At 41.8% G+C, this 10,893-nt stretch overlaps 1 protein-coding gene across 2 annotated transcripts in view; it reads left to right on the forward strand.

Moving 5' to 3' along the window:
• The window catches only part of cog5 (component of oligomeric golgi complex 5), a 117,261-nt gene that overhangs the window by 20,139 nt on the left and 86,229 nt on the right, over positions 1-10,893 (forward strand). For both annotated transcript variants that reach the window (XM_070991699.1, XM_070991700.1), the window contains exon 6: positions 5,246-5,366. In XM_070991699.1, coding sequence (XP_070847800.1) covers positions 5,246-5,366 — 121 coding nt within the window. The remainder of the gene's footprint in view (positions 1-5,245; positions 5,367-10,893) is intronic.

The following is a 10,893-nucleotide window of genomic DNA, read 5'->3' on the forward strand; positions in this document are numbered from 1 at the left end:
AACCTTTGTCTTGGTAGTCCACAGAATATTTTTCCAAAAGTCTTGGGGATCATCAAGATGTTTTCTGGCAAAATTGAGACAAGCCTTTATGTTTTTTTTTTGCTCAGCAGTGGTTTTTGTCTTGGAACTCTGCCATGCAGGCCATTTTTGCCCAGTCTCTTTCTTATGGTGGAGTCATAAACACTGACCCTAACTGAGGCAAGTGAGGCATGCAGGTCTTTGGATGTTGTTGTGGGGTCTTTGTGACCTCTTGGATGAGTCGTCGCTGCATTCTTGAGGTAATTTTGGTTGGCTGACACTTTTTCACACTACTGTAATACCTTTTTCACACTACTGTAATACCTTGATTAAAAAGTCTATGGTTTTATATTTATTGTGATATTTAAAAGAAAGAAAGACAGAAAAGTGACTTGAAAAACATGCCCTTTATTAATAAATCTGTGTATACAGTATTTTTATTAATGTAAAATATGTTTCTCCTTTTAATTTAAAGGGCTTCTGCTTTCCTTTTTAATGAAATAAAAGTAGCCAGCCATGACCTAAGCATGTGCAAAAAATTGGCATGAATTGTCTTTGGGAATGAATGATTGAACCATATACAATTTCAAAAAAATGAGTTGCTTGTGATGTCCATCCATCCATCATTCTTCAGCTCTTGGACTGTTATGGGGAAACTGGGCTCCAAATGTTTCTTTCAGGCTCCTTTGACCTGGCTGAAGCTTTTTCTGACAGTATGCTGTTATGATTTGAGGTTTTGTGGGCGACGACATGCCAGATACCTTCTCATGTTTGATGTCTTGCCTGTAGTGTAGTTGATCGTCTTTCAGCAGTATTTGCGAATTGTTTTGCATTTGTCTGTTCCCCATACTCAATTCTTGAAACAGGAAAAACTAAATGCTGCTGCACATCAGCTCTAAAAGTTGATGGAGCATCCTCAAACTCTTTTTCGTAATCAGCACATTCATTCATAATTTTCTTGTTGCATATACAGTCATTGACCTTGTCCATCCTTGCTTTCTTCAATTTCTTGTTACTAAAGGTATATTACCTGAAGAATACAATGAACACAACAAAAAATGCACCTGATTCCGTAATGCTTTATGTCCTATTTGACATGCTTAAGCTTAATTGTATTCCCAGTAGGTCTGGGCGATATGGCCTAAAAATAAAATCTCTGATTTTTTCACAAAAAACTCGAATTACGATTTTTTTCCGATTTTTTTTTTTCCTACTTTTTAAAGATGACAATAAGTACAAATGACAGAGAAAATTCAAAGCAAGTTTTGCTTTTATTTTATCAAAAACTTAAGGTAACCCCTATTTCCCTCTGGGAATTAAAGTGCAAGCTGTTCTTTTGTTATCAAAAAGGTTTGTTGGTTGTAGTGGTCTTGTTCCCCTCATAAAGAGTGGCATTTCTCCCACTCGGCGGGATGCCTCTGTTTTAGATGCTGGAATAAGTTTGTTGTGCTGCTGCCTTTTGTTCCTATGGGCTTCAGACAAACTTTGCAGCGTGCAGTCACCTGTTCCACATCTGTTGCTGCAAACCCAAACCAGTTCCATACCACTGTGTAACGAGCGTAGGTGCAGGCGGAGAGGCTAGCAGGATTAGCAGATAGCGGAGGCTCCAGTTGGTGAGTTAGCTCAGAGAGTCGACAGGCGGAGAAGTTGGGATTTCACTTAACAGTTTTATTCTATAATATGGAACATCGACCTTACAAAGCCAGGTCTCCACGGCGCTAAACATACATGTGTTGTAAGACGTAGACAGCATGACCAGCACCAACTCATTACTCATTACTCGCTCTCATTAGCGATAGCCATGTTGCTGCTGTGTGTGTGTACATTTCTACAAAAGAAACAAAAGGGGAGGGGGGAGGGAGCTCCTGGCTACGGAAACTCCTGGGGGGCAAAAGGCGCGTCGTAACAAGAGGAGAAAAACTCGAATTTATTATTTTTTTAAATCGTCCACAGCAAAAAATTCGAATTAATCGAAAAAATCGATATATCGCCCAGGCCTAATTCCCAGGGTATATAAGAGGCCATTTCATGTCATAAGCCGCACTGCACATGCAAAGGCCTAGAGTGGTTTTCTGCTTACATTCAAGCCATAGCACAACTCAGAAGTTGTCAGCTCTCACATAATGCCTAAAACAAAAGAATGTGAAGCCACAAAGGCAGCCATGTTGGCACTGCTGGAAATTGGCATGAGTGAGAGACAGGTAGCCAAAAAACTGAAGATCTCTAAGACAGCCATTCATTACACCAAGAAAAAGCAAGCCGAACATGGTACTACCAAATTGCTAGCTGGTTGAGGCAAGAAACGTCTTTCTACCCCACGAGGGGGCTGTACACTTATCTGTTCCCGTGTCAGGAATCATCGTCAGACCTCCAGGGACCTTAAAAATGAGTGGGCACTGTCGAGAAATGTGACTTGTTCAGCAAGGACAGTTCAAAATCGACTTCTTGAAGCTGGTCTGAAGTCACACAGGGCATGGAAGAAGCCCTTCATCAACGAAAGGCAGAGGAAGGCCCGGTTACTCTTTGCCAGGGATCACAAGGATGGGACTGTTGATGATTGGGCTAAGGTTCTCTACAGTGATGAATCCAATTTTGAGATGATGCCCGCTCCAGCCAACTTACTGGTTAGGAGGAAGCCTGGAGAAGCCTACAATAAAGACTGTCTTGCCCCTACAGTAAAACATGGGGGTGGATCGGTGATGATCTGGGGTTGTTTCAGTGTGGGTGGAACAGGGAGAATGCAATTGTGTGAAGAGCATTTGAACCAGGTCATGTACAGGGCTACTCTTGAAAACAGTCTTCTTCCATCAGCTGATAAACCCTTTCCTGTCTCAAATGACTGGATTTTCCAACAGTTAAAGCCTGGATGGAGAACCAGAACATTTGAATCATGCCTTGGCCTGCTCAATCACCAGATCTAAATCCAATTAAAAACCTGTGGAACATCATCAAACTCAAAATGGAGAACCACAAGCCCAAAAACAAAGCAGATTTGTTTGAATTTTTGCAGCATGGGTTGCTGTGACAGCAGAACAATGTCAGAAGCTGGTGGAGAGCATGCCAAGACGAATGGCTGCAGTCATCAAAAACAATGGTTATGTAATCAAGTACTAACTCCTGTGTGTATCATGTGACTAACAGACAGAAAGGAAAACATGGAATGCCTAAAAGCACTGTTTTTGGCAATACAATGCCATAGCTATTGATGTAAGAACTTAAGTGATTTTGGTTATTATCAAGAAAACCATTGAAAATGACTAGATATCAGCTCTTGAATTAAACTCTTATGAGCCATTTTTGTTGTTATCATTATATTTGTCCAAACAAATGTACCAAATGTTCCATGACTGTATTTGTAGCAGTGCTTGGCTTGCAGCAGTAATTGCAAATTGTTTTGTATTTGTCTGTTTCCCATACTCAGTTCTTGAAACAGGAAAAACTACATGCTGCTGCACATTAGCTCTAAAAGTTGATGGAGCATCCTCAAACTCTTTTTCGTTATCAGCACATTCATTTTGCATTTTCTTGTTGCGTTCATTTGTAGCAGTGCTCGGCTTGCAAGGATGACATGAGTCTGTCAATGATTGTGCCCTCTACAGTTCAAACAATAAATAAATCCATCCATCCATCCATTTTCTATGCCGCTTATTCCTTTCAGGGTCGCGGGGGGGCCAGAGCCTATCTCGGCTGTCAACGGGCGAGAGGCGGGGTACACCCTGGACCGGTCACCAGCCAATCGCAGGGCACATACACACAACCATTCACACTCACACCTAGGGGCAATTTTAGAGTCACCAATCGACCTAATGATCATGTTTTTGGTCTGTGGGAGGAAGCCAGAGTACCCGGAGAGAAGCCACGCATGCACAGGAAGAACATGCAAACTTCACACAGAAGGCCTGACCCGGGAATCAAACCTGCGACCTTGTTGCTGTGAGGCACGCGCACTACCTGCTGCACCACCGTGCAGCCCGACAATAAATAAATAACCATTACAATTGCAATTCCAATTAGTCATTTGGCAGATACTTTTATCCAAAGCGAACTGCATATGAATTCGCACACTGTTGGCACAGCATAGGTAGGTGATACATATCAAAGTAACATCCACAGGACCTAATGTTTCCCAGCAGAATGTTGCTGGAAGCATCACACTGCCTCCACTGGCTTGCCTTCTTCCCATAGTGCATCCTGGTGCCATGTGTGCCCCAGGTAAGCGACATGGCCATTCACATGATGAAAAGAAAACGTGGCACTCACTCACATCCTTACACTTGCCCATTTTCCTGCTTCTAACACATCAACTTTGAGGACAAAATGTTCAGTTGCTGCCCTAATATATCCCACCCGTTGGGCCCTCATGCTACCCTCATGGAGTCTGACAGTCTGATCAGAAATATGCACACCAGTAGCCTGCTGGAGATTACTTCGTAGGGCTCTGGCAGTGTTCCTCCTGTTCCTCCTCACACAAAGGAGCAGATACTGGTCCTGCAGCTGGGTTTCTGTTCAGTTTTTTCATCATCCCTCTGCTCCATTGACCAACTGCTCAGAATGCACACACATACACACACAGACATGCTTCTTTAGATTTTTTCTATTTGGAATGTAAAATGAAGAGATTTAGAAATTTAGATGTGTTATTATAAGCCATGCCCACTTTTATCAGTCATTACAAAAATTTATTTTTTGACTGGGGCTTGACCTTGGATCACAGAAATCCATCTTTTTGCAGTTGTAGCGCCTTGTGGTATACGATTATCCAGAAGGAGGTGGAATCTGTAGCCCACTTGCCCATTTTGATGACTTTTGGTCGTGCCGACTTTGCTGCACAAACACTTGTAGCGGAAATAACTAGGAACAAAGAAGGACCTGTGGGCAGGTCTGAGCCCCTTGTGCATGTTGCACTTACCGGCCCTTGGAGGCAATGCAAGTTGGGCCGATGGATGTGAAGCAGCACTCTCTACACACTACGAGAGTAGCAAAGAGATGCGAAAGGCATAACATCACTTTTTGTACTTGAAGGAAGATATTCTTTTTCAACTTTTCCATTTGTCAAATTTGATGCTAAAAAGATTGGCAGAAAACTTGGATAATATACGAAGGCTTCATGCTGGGCTTCACTGTCTCACTCAAGCATATGTCAGTAATGCATCATGCTTAGTTTAGCAATTGCTTAATCCTCTTGCTTCCTCTTAATCATTTTGCTTTCTCTCCCTTCCTGCTCCAGGTGGCCTGTGACCTGCTGCGGAGGATCATTCGTATCTTGTACCTGAGCAAGAGGCTCCAGGGTCAGCTACAGGGGGGCAGCAGGGAGATCACCAAAGCTGCTCAGAGCCTCAATGAACTAGGTGAGGACACAAAGCACCACTTCAACATAGGCTTATTGCTAAGATGTATATGTACGATTTAAAGGTCCATAAGATAGGATTTGGTGACATCTGCGATGACCACTAAAATCATGAAAGCCAACCTCTAGAGTCAGTGTTTGGTTTGTCTGTTCTGGGCTAAACATGGTGGTGCAATATCGTAGACTCTTATGAACGATTCTTATTTTATACGCTAATGAAAATATACTCACAGATTTATATTACATTTCTGTCATATTCTGCCAGTAGTAGCTGCCTAAATTGTACACATTGGACCTTTAATGCTGAAACACACGTTTCACCCACAGACATTTTTAGCAAAATAAAAAGAAATTACATCAACCTAACAAGCAACATTTTACAAAAATAGCATTCTATCTACTCATAGCAATGGATGACCTGTAAATTGTTTTCCCAAGTAGTACACATTCACTATACTTTCAGAACACCACATTTTCCCTTCCATTCTTATTGTTGCTTTTTCTTTCTTTTTATCTTGTTATTTCAAGTGGACACAGAGCAGGACATTTGACTGCAGAAAACATATAGGGAACAGTGGCAGGCTATACTACAGTCTATAGTTTGGATGTTGTGTGGTCTTCAGGATCACAGAAAGAGGATATCATGCAGTAGCTTCAGTGATGATAGGACCGTTGACCTTTAGATCAGAGCATAGGACCTGCTGTGTCAGCCGTAGGGTGCATGGCATCCTGTTTGGGAAAGGCTCGACAGGTTACACAGGTTTTTTTTTTTTTTTAAATGTTTTATTTTATTTGGAAAAAGACATTCTGATACAACATATCAAAATATTCATGAATATTCAGTATTGTCTGTAGTCTCATTCCAGTTTTTTGTTTTTGGCCTTATGCATATGGATGGGCAGATAAAAGTCCATAAAAGGCACAGCCAGTGTGGTATGAGACAGTCCACCCATTTCTTCTTATTTCTCCCGGTTCACTTTCCTGCAGAAGTGTCCTTTGGTATTCCTTTGAGTGAACAGTTTCCACACTATTACACCCTAAAGTAACTGTATTCCTTATTCCACCCATATACAGGCACTATAGAGTACTGCAATTAACTATTCAATCAAACAATTTCAAATTTCTAACTATATTTGAACATAGGGACTTTACATTATTTCCATCAGAAGAGAGTGAGGAGGAGATAAAGAAAGGAAAATTCAACAAAAGGATGCAAGACTTCGGATGGGTCACGTAAAATCTGCTTTCTTTGGGGATATAAATTCAATCCACTTTTCCCAAATTTAGTAGAATTTCTCCTTCTGGGTTCTTAGAGAATAAGAGCTTTTCCATTTTGAATATTTCTAATGTTACTCCATGCCAATCCTCCATAGAAGTTGGTGACAGATTTAGCCACTTCCTAGTGATACATTTTTTTACTTGCAGCCAATAGGGCCTGCAGCAGCTTTATATCCCTTCTCAGTTTCAAGCATACAACATGACCCAGGTATAGATTCTCAAAGTTTAGGGGTATGCTAATCTTGAACACTGTATTTAGTGTATTATGAATATTGCTCCAGTACTAAATTAGTTTTGGGCTCCAAAACACGTGAAAATGGTTTGCCTCCGGGGAACCACATTGTCTCCAGCATTGTGAGCTTGTGTTTTTACATTTTCCCTGATGTGGAGTTTTAAAATACCTAATCACATTTTTCTGTAGAAGAGGTCGAGGACCACTGGAAGCTGCAGATCTCCCCCCAAGCCTCTTTTGAGAGCCTCAAGTCTGCCTCTCTTTCCCACCTCTTTTTAATATAGAGTGTGTTATCATTTTTAGCATAGGATAGTGCATTGTAAACTTTAGAAATGCTTTTTTTTAATGGTTGAGCTGGAGGCTAGCTTTAGAATTTCAAAAAATGTTGATTTGGCTGCTGAGGGATCAGAAATTCTGCAGTTATTGTTGAAATAGTCACGGATTTAGAGGAATTTAAAAAAGTTTATTTGTTGTAAATCAGGCGGCACGGTGGCGCAGCAGGTAGTCCGCGTGCCTCACAGCAAGATTGTCGCCAGTTCGATCCCCGGGTCGGGCAGGGCCTTTCTGTGCGAAGTTTGCGTGTTCTTCCCGTGCTTGCGTGGGTTCTCTCTGGGCACTCTTGCTTCCTCCCACAGACTACAAAAATGCTCATTAGGTTAATTGGTGAGTATAAGATTGCCCTTAGGTGTGAGTGTGAGCGTGAATGTTTGTATGTCTATATATGTTGCCCTGCGATCGACTGGTGACCGGTCCAGGGTGTACCCTGCCTCTTGCCCGTTGACAGCTGGGATAGGCTCCAGTTCTAATTCTTTCCATTTGGCTTTATATTCTCCATTACACCAGTGTAATAGGAAGATTAATTGTGAGGCAGTGCCAACCCACCTCTCTCTTTAGGAAGCTGTAGAATATTAAAGCAGATTCTTGTTTTTTTTACCCTGCCAGATGAAACGTGAAATCCATTTATCCCATTCTCGGTATTGATTGTCGCTCATTTCCACCGGCAGGGTCCGAAAGATGTATGATAGGTGGAGGAGGATGTTCAGTTTTACTGCCCAAATTCTTGAGTTTAAACTTAAGAAGGGGATCAGGTTCCATTTATGCAAATCTGATTTAATTTTTAAGGATAATGGGCTGTAGTTTTCTTTTGTCAGATTTATTCCTAAATATCTAATTGAATCGGCTTCCCAGTTAAGATTGTAATCCTCCAATAAATTTCTTGAGACATTAAAATTAAAAGTCATAACCTGTGTTTTAGAGATATGGAGGTTATAACCTGACAAATTCCCAAAGTCATCTAGCAATGCCATTAATTCTACAGATGCTTTCTCGGGATCCTCCAAAAAAACTAAGATGTCGTCGGCCACCTTCTGTTCGGTTCCTGCTACAACAATGCCTTTGACGATTTCACTTTGTTTTATCTGTTGGCCAAGGGGTTCAATAAATAGGGTGAATAAAAGGGGGGGAATTGGGCACCCCTGCCTTGTTCCCCTCTCAAGGACAAAGGAATTGGACAGATCCCCATTAATTTTAACTCGAACTGTGGGTTTATAATAGAGGGACTGTATCATTCTAATGAATTTATCTTGAAAGCCAAATTTTTCCAACACTTCATAGAGGAACGTCCATCGAACAGAATCAAAGGCTTTCTCTGCATCCAATCCTACTATCATTGATTTTATTTGGTCTTTATTTATTTGGTCGAGTATGTGTTAGGCTGTGTTCCCACCAAACGCGCTAAAACAAGATCGCGCTGCAAGATTACATACAAAGTCAATGCAAAGACGCGATTTGAAGCGTTAGTTTGCCGGGTGACGCGATGGACGCAATTGCGTGGCGCGATGGGCGCGATGGACGCGTTGGCCACGAAAATTGCTCTCATCGTGTCACGTCATTGCTTCATCGTTGAAATAATTGAACTTTTGCGGCGGATTCGCGTGAAGACGCGCTGCAACAGCCTATCAGCGTTGAGATCGTCATCGACGTGCTGACGTACGGACGTCCTGGTGTTCCCTCGCGAAATGATACTGCCAGAAACAATGGAGGAGCTGCTCATCGTGGACGATGCAGGTACAGTGCAGCGATGGTGGTTATTTCAGCCATGAGCCGTTTCTCAATACCAAGTACGCTAAGCTAAAAATTTTGCTGATTTTATTCCCTCTTCATAGTACTTCTGTCTCAAAAAAAGCATTTTTCTCTGGGTTTCTTGCGTATATATATCATCACTTTCGCTCTTTAATGTTTTAATTCCCTCTTTTAAAATTGGGCTTGCTTTTTTACTCTCTGCAGTTTGTAACTGTTTTAGTTCTTCTTGGAGGTTGGCCAATCTCTGTCCTGGAAGTTTCTTCATATGTGTAGTAATGGATATAATTCTCACTCTTATTATCTCACCTTCTTGGTTAGGAGTTTGTTCTGGCTGGTGGTCTTGGATGAGTCCAGAGTGGGATTCAATCTAAAATTAAAATCCCCCCCACAAATTACTACCCCCTGGGAGTTTGCCATCAAATCAAAAATACAGCTATAAAATATCCATTCACTCGCTGGTGGGGTGTTAACGTTTATTAGTGTTATTACAGTCCCCTCTATTCTCCCTGTAATTTTAACAAATCTCCCATCCTCATCCTGGATTTCAGATATGTGTTTGTAATTTAATGTGTTTGATAATAGAGTTGTTACTCCTCTCTTATGACTTGACTTATATGAGGAGGAGTAAACGTGCCATAACCCCATCCTTTTTAATTTCGTGTGTTCAAGTTGGTTCATGTATGTTTCCTGGAGGAAAGCTAATTGAGCTTTTTCTTTTTTCAACTTTGATACAATTTTCCTTCTCTTAATAGGATTTAACACCCCATTCACATTAAAGGATATTATTTTTGCCAACTCTCCCTGCATCTTGACCTAACTAAGATTGAGTAGTCTACCTTCCCCCCTAATCCAATAACAAGTGGTCCCTACACAGAAACAGGACAGAACAAAAGAACAAACACACATCATGAACTTATATGTTAGCCCCTGTCTGGGCTTACAAACTTAGGGCCTGACTACTGCCCTGCTTTAAACCTGAGGGATATCCTCTGTTTCCAAACCGGAATAGGGGGTCCTCTGTTGTGATAGCAGTCTTGAAAAAAAGTCGCACCATACCTCTTTAAGATTCAACCAACATTATTCGTTTAACCAGAACTACTTAACCTGTTTGTTTTTATAGCACTCTGGGCCAGACTAAGTCCAGAGATTAATTTCCCTCATGTAAATTAACCAGAGTCTTCTGTTTGAGATCGCCTGAATACTTGCAGCTTCTCTTTGAAGCCTGGTGGTGTTTTGCTGGTCCGGGTTGTGCGTTGTGCTCGTGCTAGCCACCATGATCCTCGGTGGATTCTTTCCAGAAGCGACTTCTGTTGGGTGAATACTTTCACCAGGAATGCTCGTCTCGCTAGGTCGGCTGTTGCATCCTCCACCATGTCGTAGGTTGTTGTCCCGTCCTCATGGAAAACTCTCAGCCGTGCAGGGTAGAGGGTTTGGAATCTGATGTTGCTTTCTTTCAGGTACCTCCGTGCCTCTGCATACTCTCTCTGTCTGGCCAGGATTCCCGGGGCGTAGTCGTGGTCGAGACTAATCTTGCAATTTTCCCATGAGAAACCTTTCTTCTGCCACAGCAGTTTAATCACTTCTTCTTTCATCCTGAAGCTAAGAAATTTGACCAAGATTGATCTAGGCTGGGCGCCGGCCAGGGGCTGTGGTTTATAGATGCTTTTTATATCATTTCACCTCACCTTATTCTTAGTTTTGAAATGAAGTACCTTTCCCTAATTACTGATGGCTGCTCACCTCTGACATGTTAGTTTTTTTGTCATGTTACCAATAAGCTTTAAATCTCAGGTACGAAATGAATTTTAGAAATTACGGTAGCAGTGACCACAGTATGCTGCACTCTTGTCCCCAATACTTTGTTGTGGACTTCTCTGTAAGTCATGCAGTGTGCATTCATATGTTTTTGGGGGAGTGGCTTTCATGGCAGGTCCGA

This window comes from Chaetodon trifascialis, chromosome 22, assembly GCF_039877785.1.
Source record: "Chaetodon trifascialis isolate fChaTrf1 chromosome 22, fChaTrf1.hap1, whole genome shotgun sequence".
NCBI classification, from domain to species: Eukaryota; Metazoa; Chordata; class Actinopteri; order Chaetodontiformes; family Chaetodontidae; genus Chaetodon; species Chaetodon trifascialis.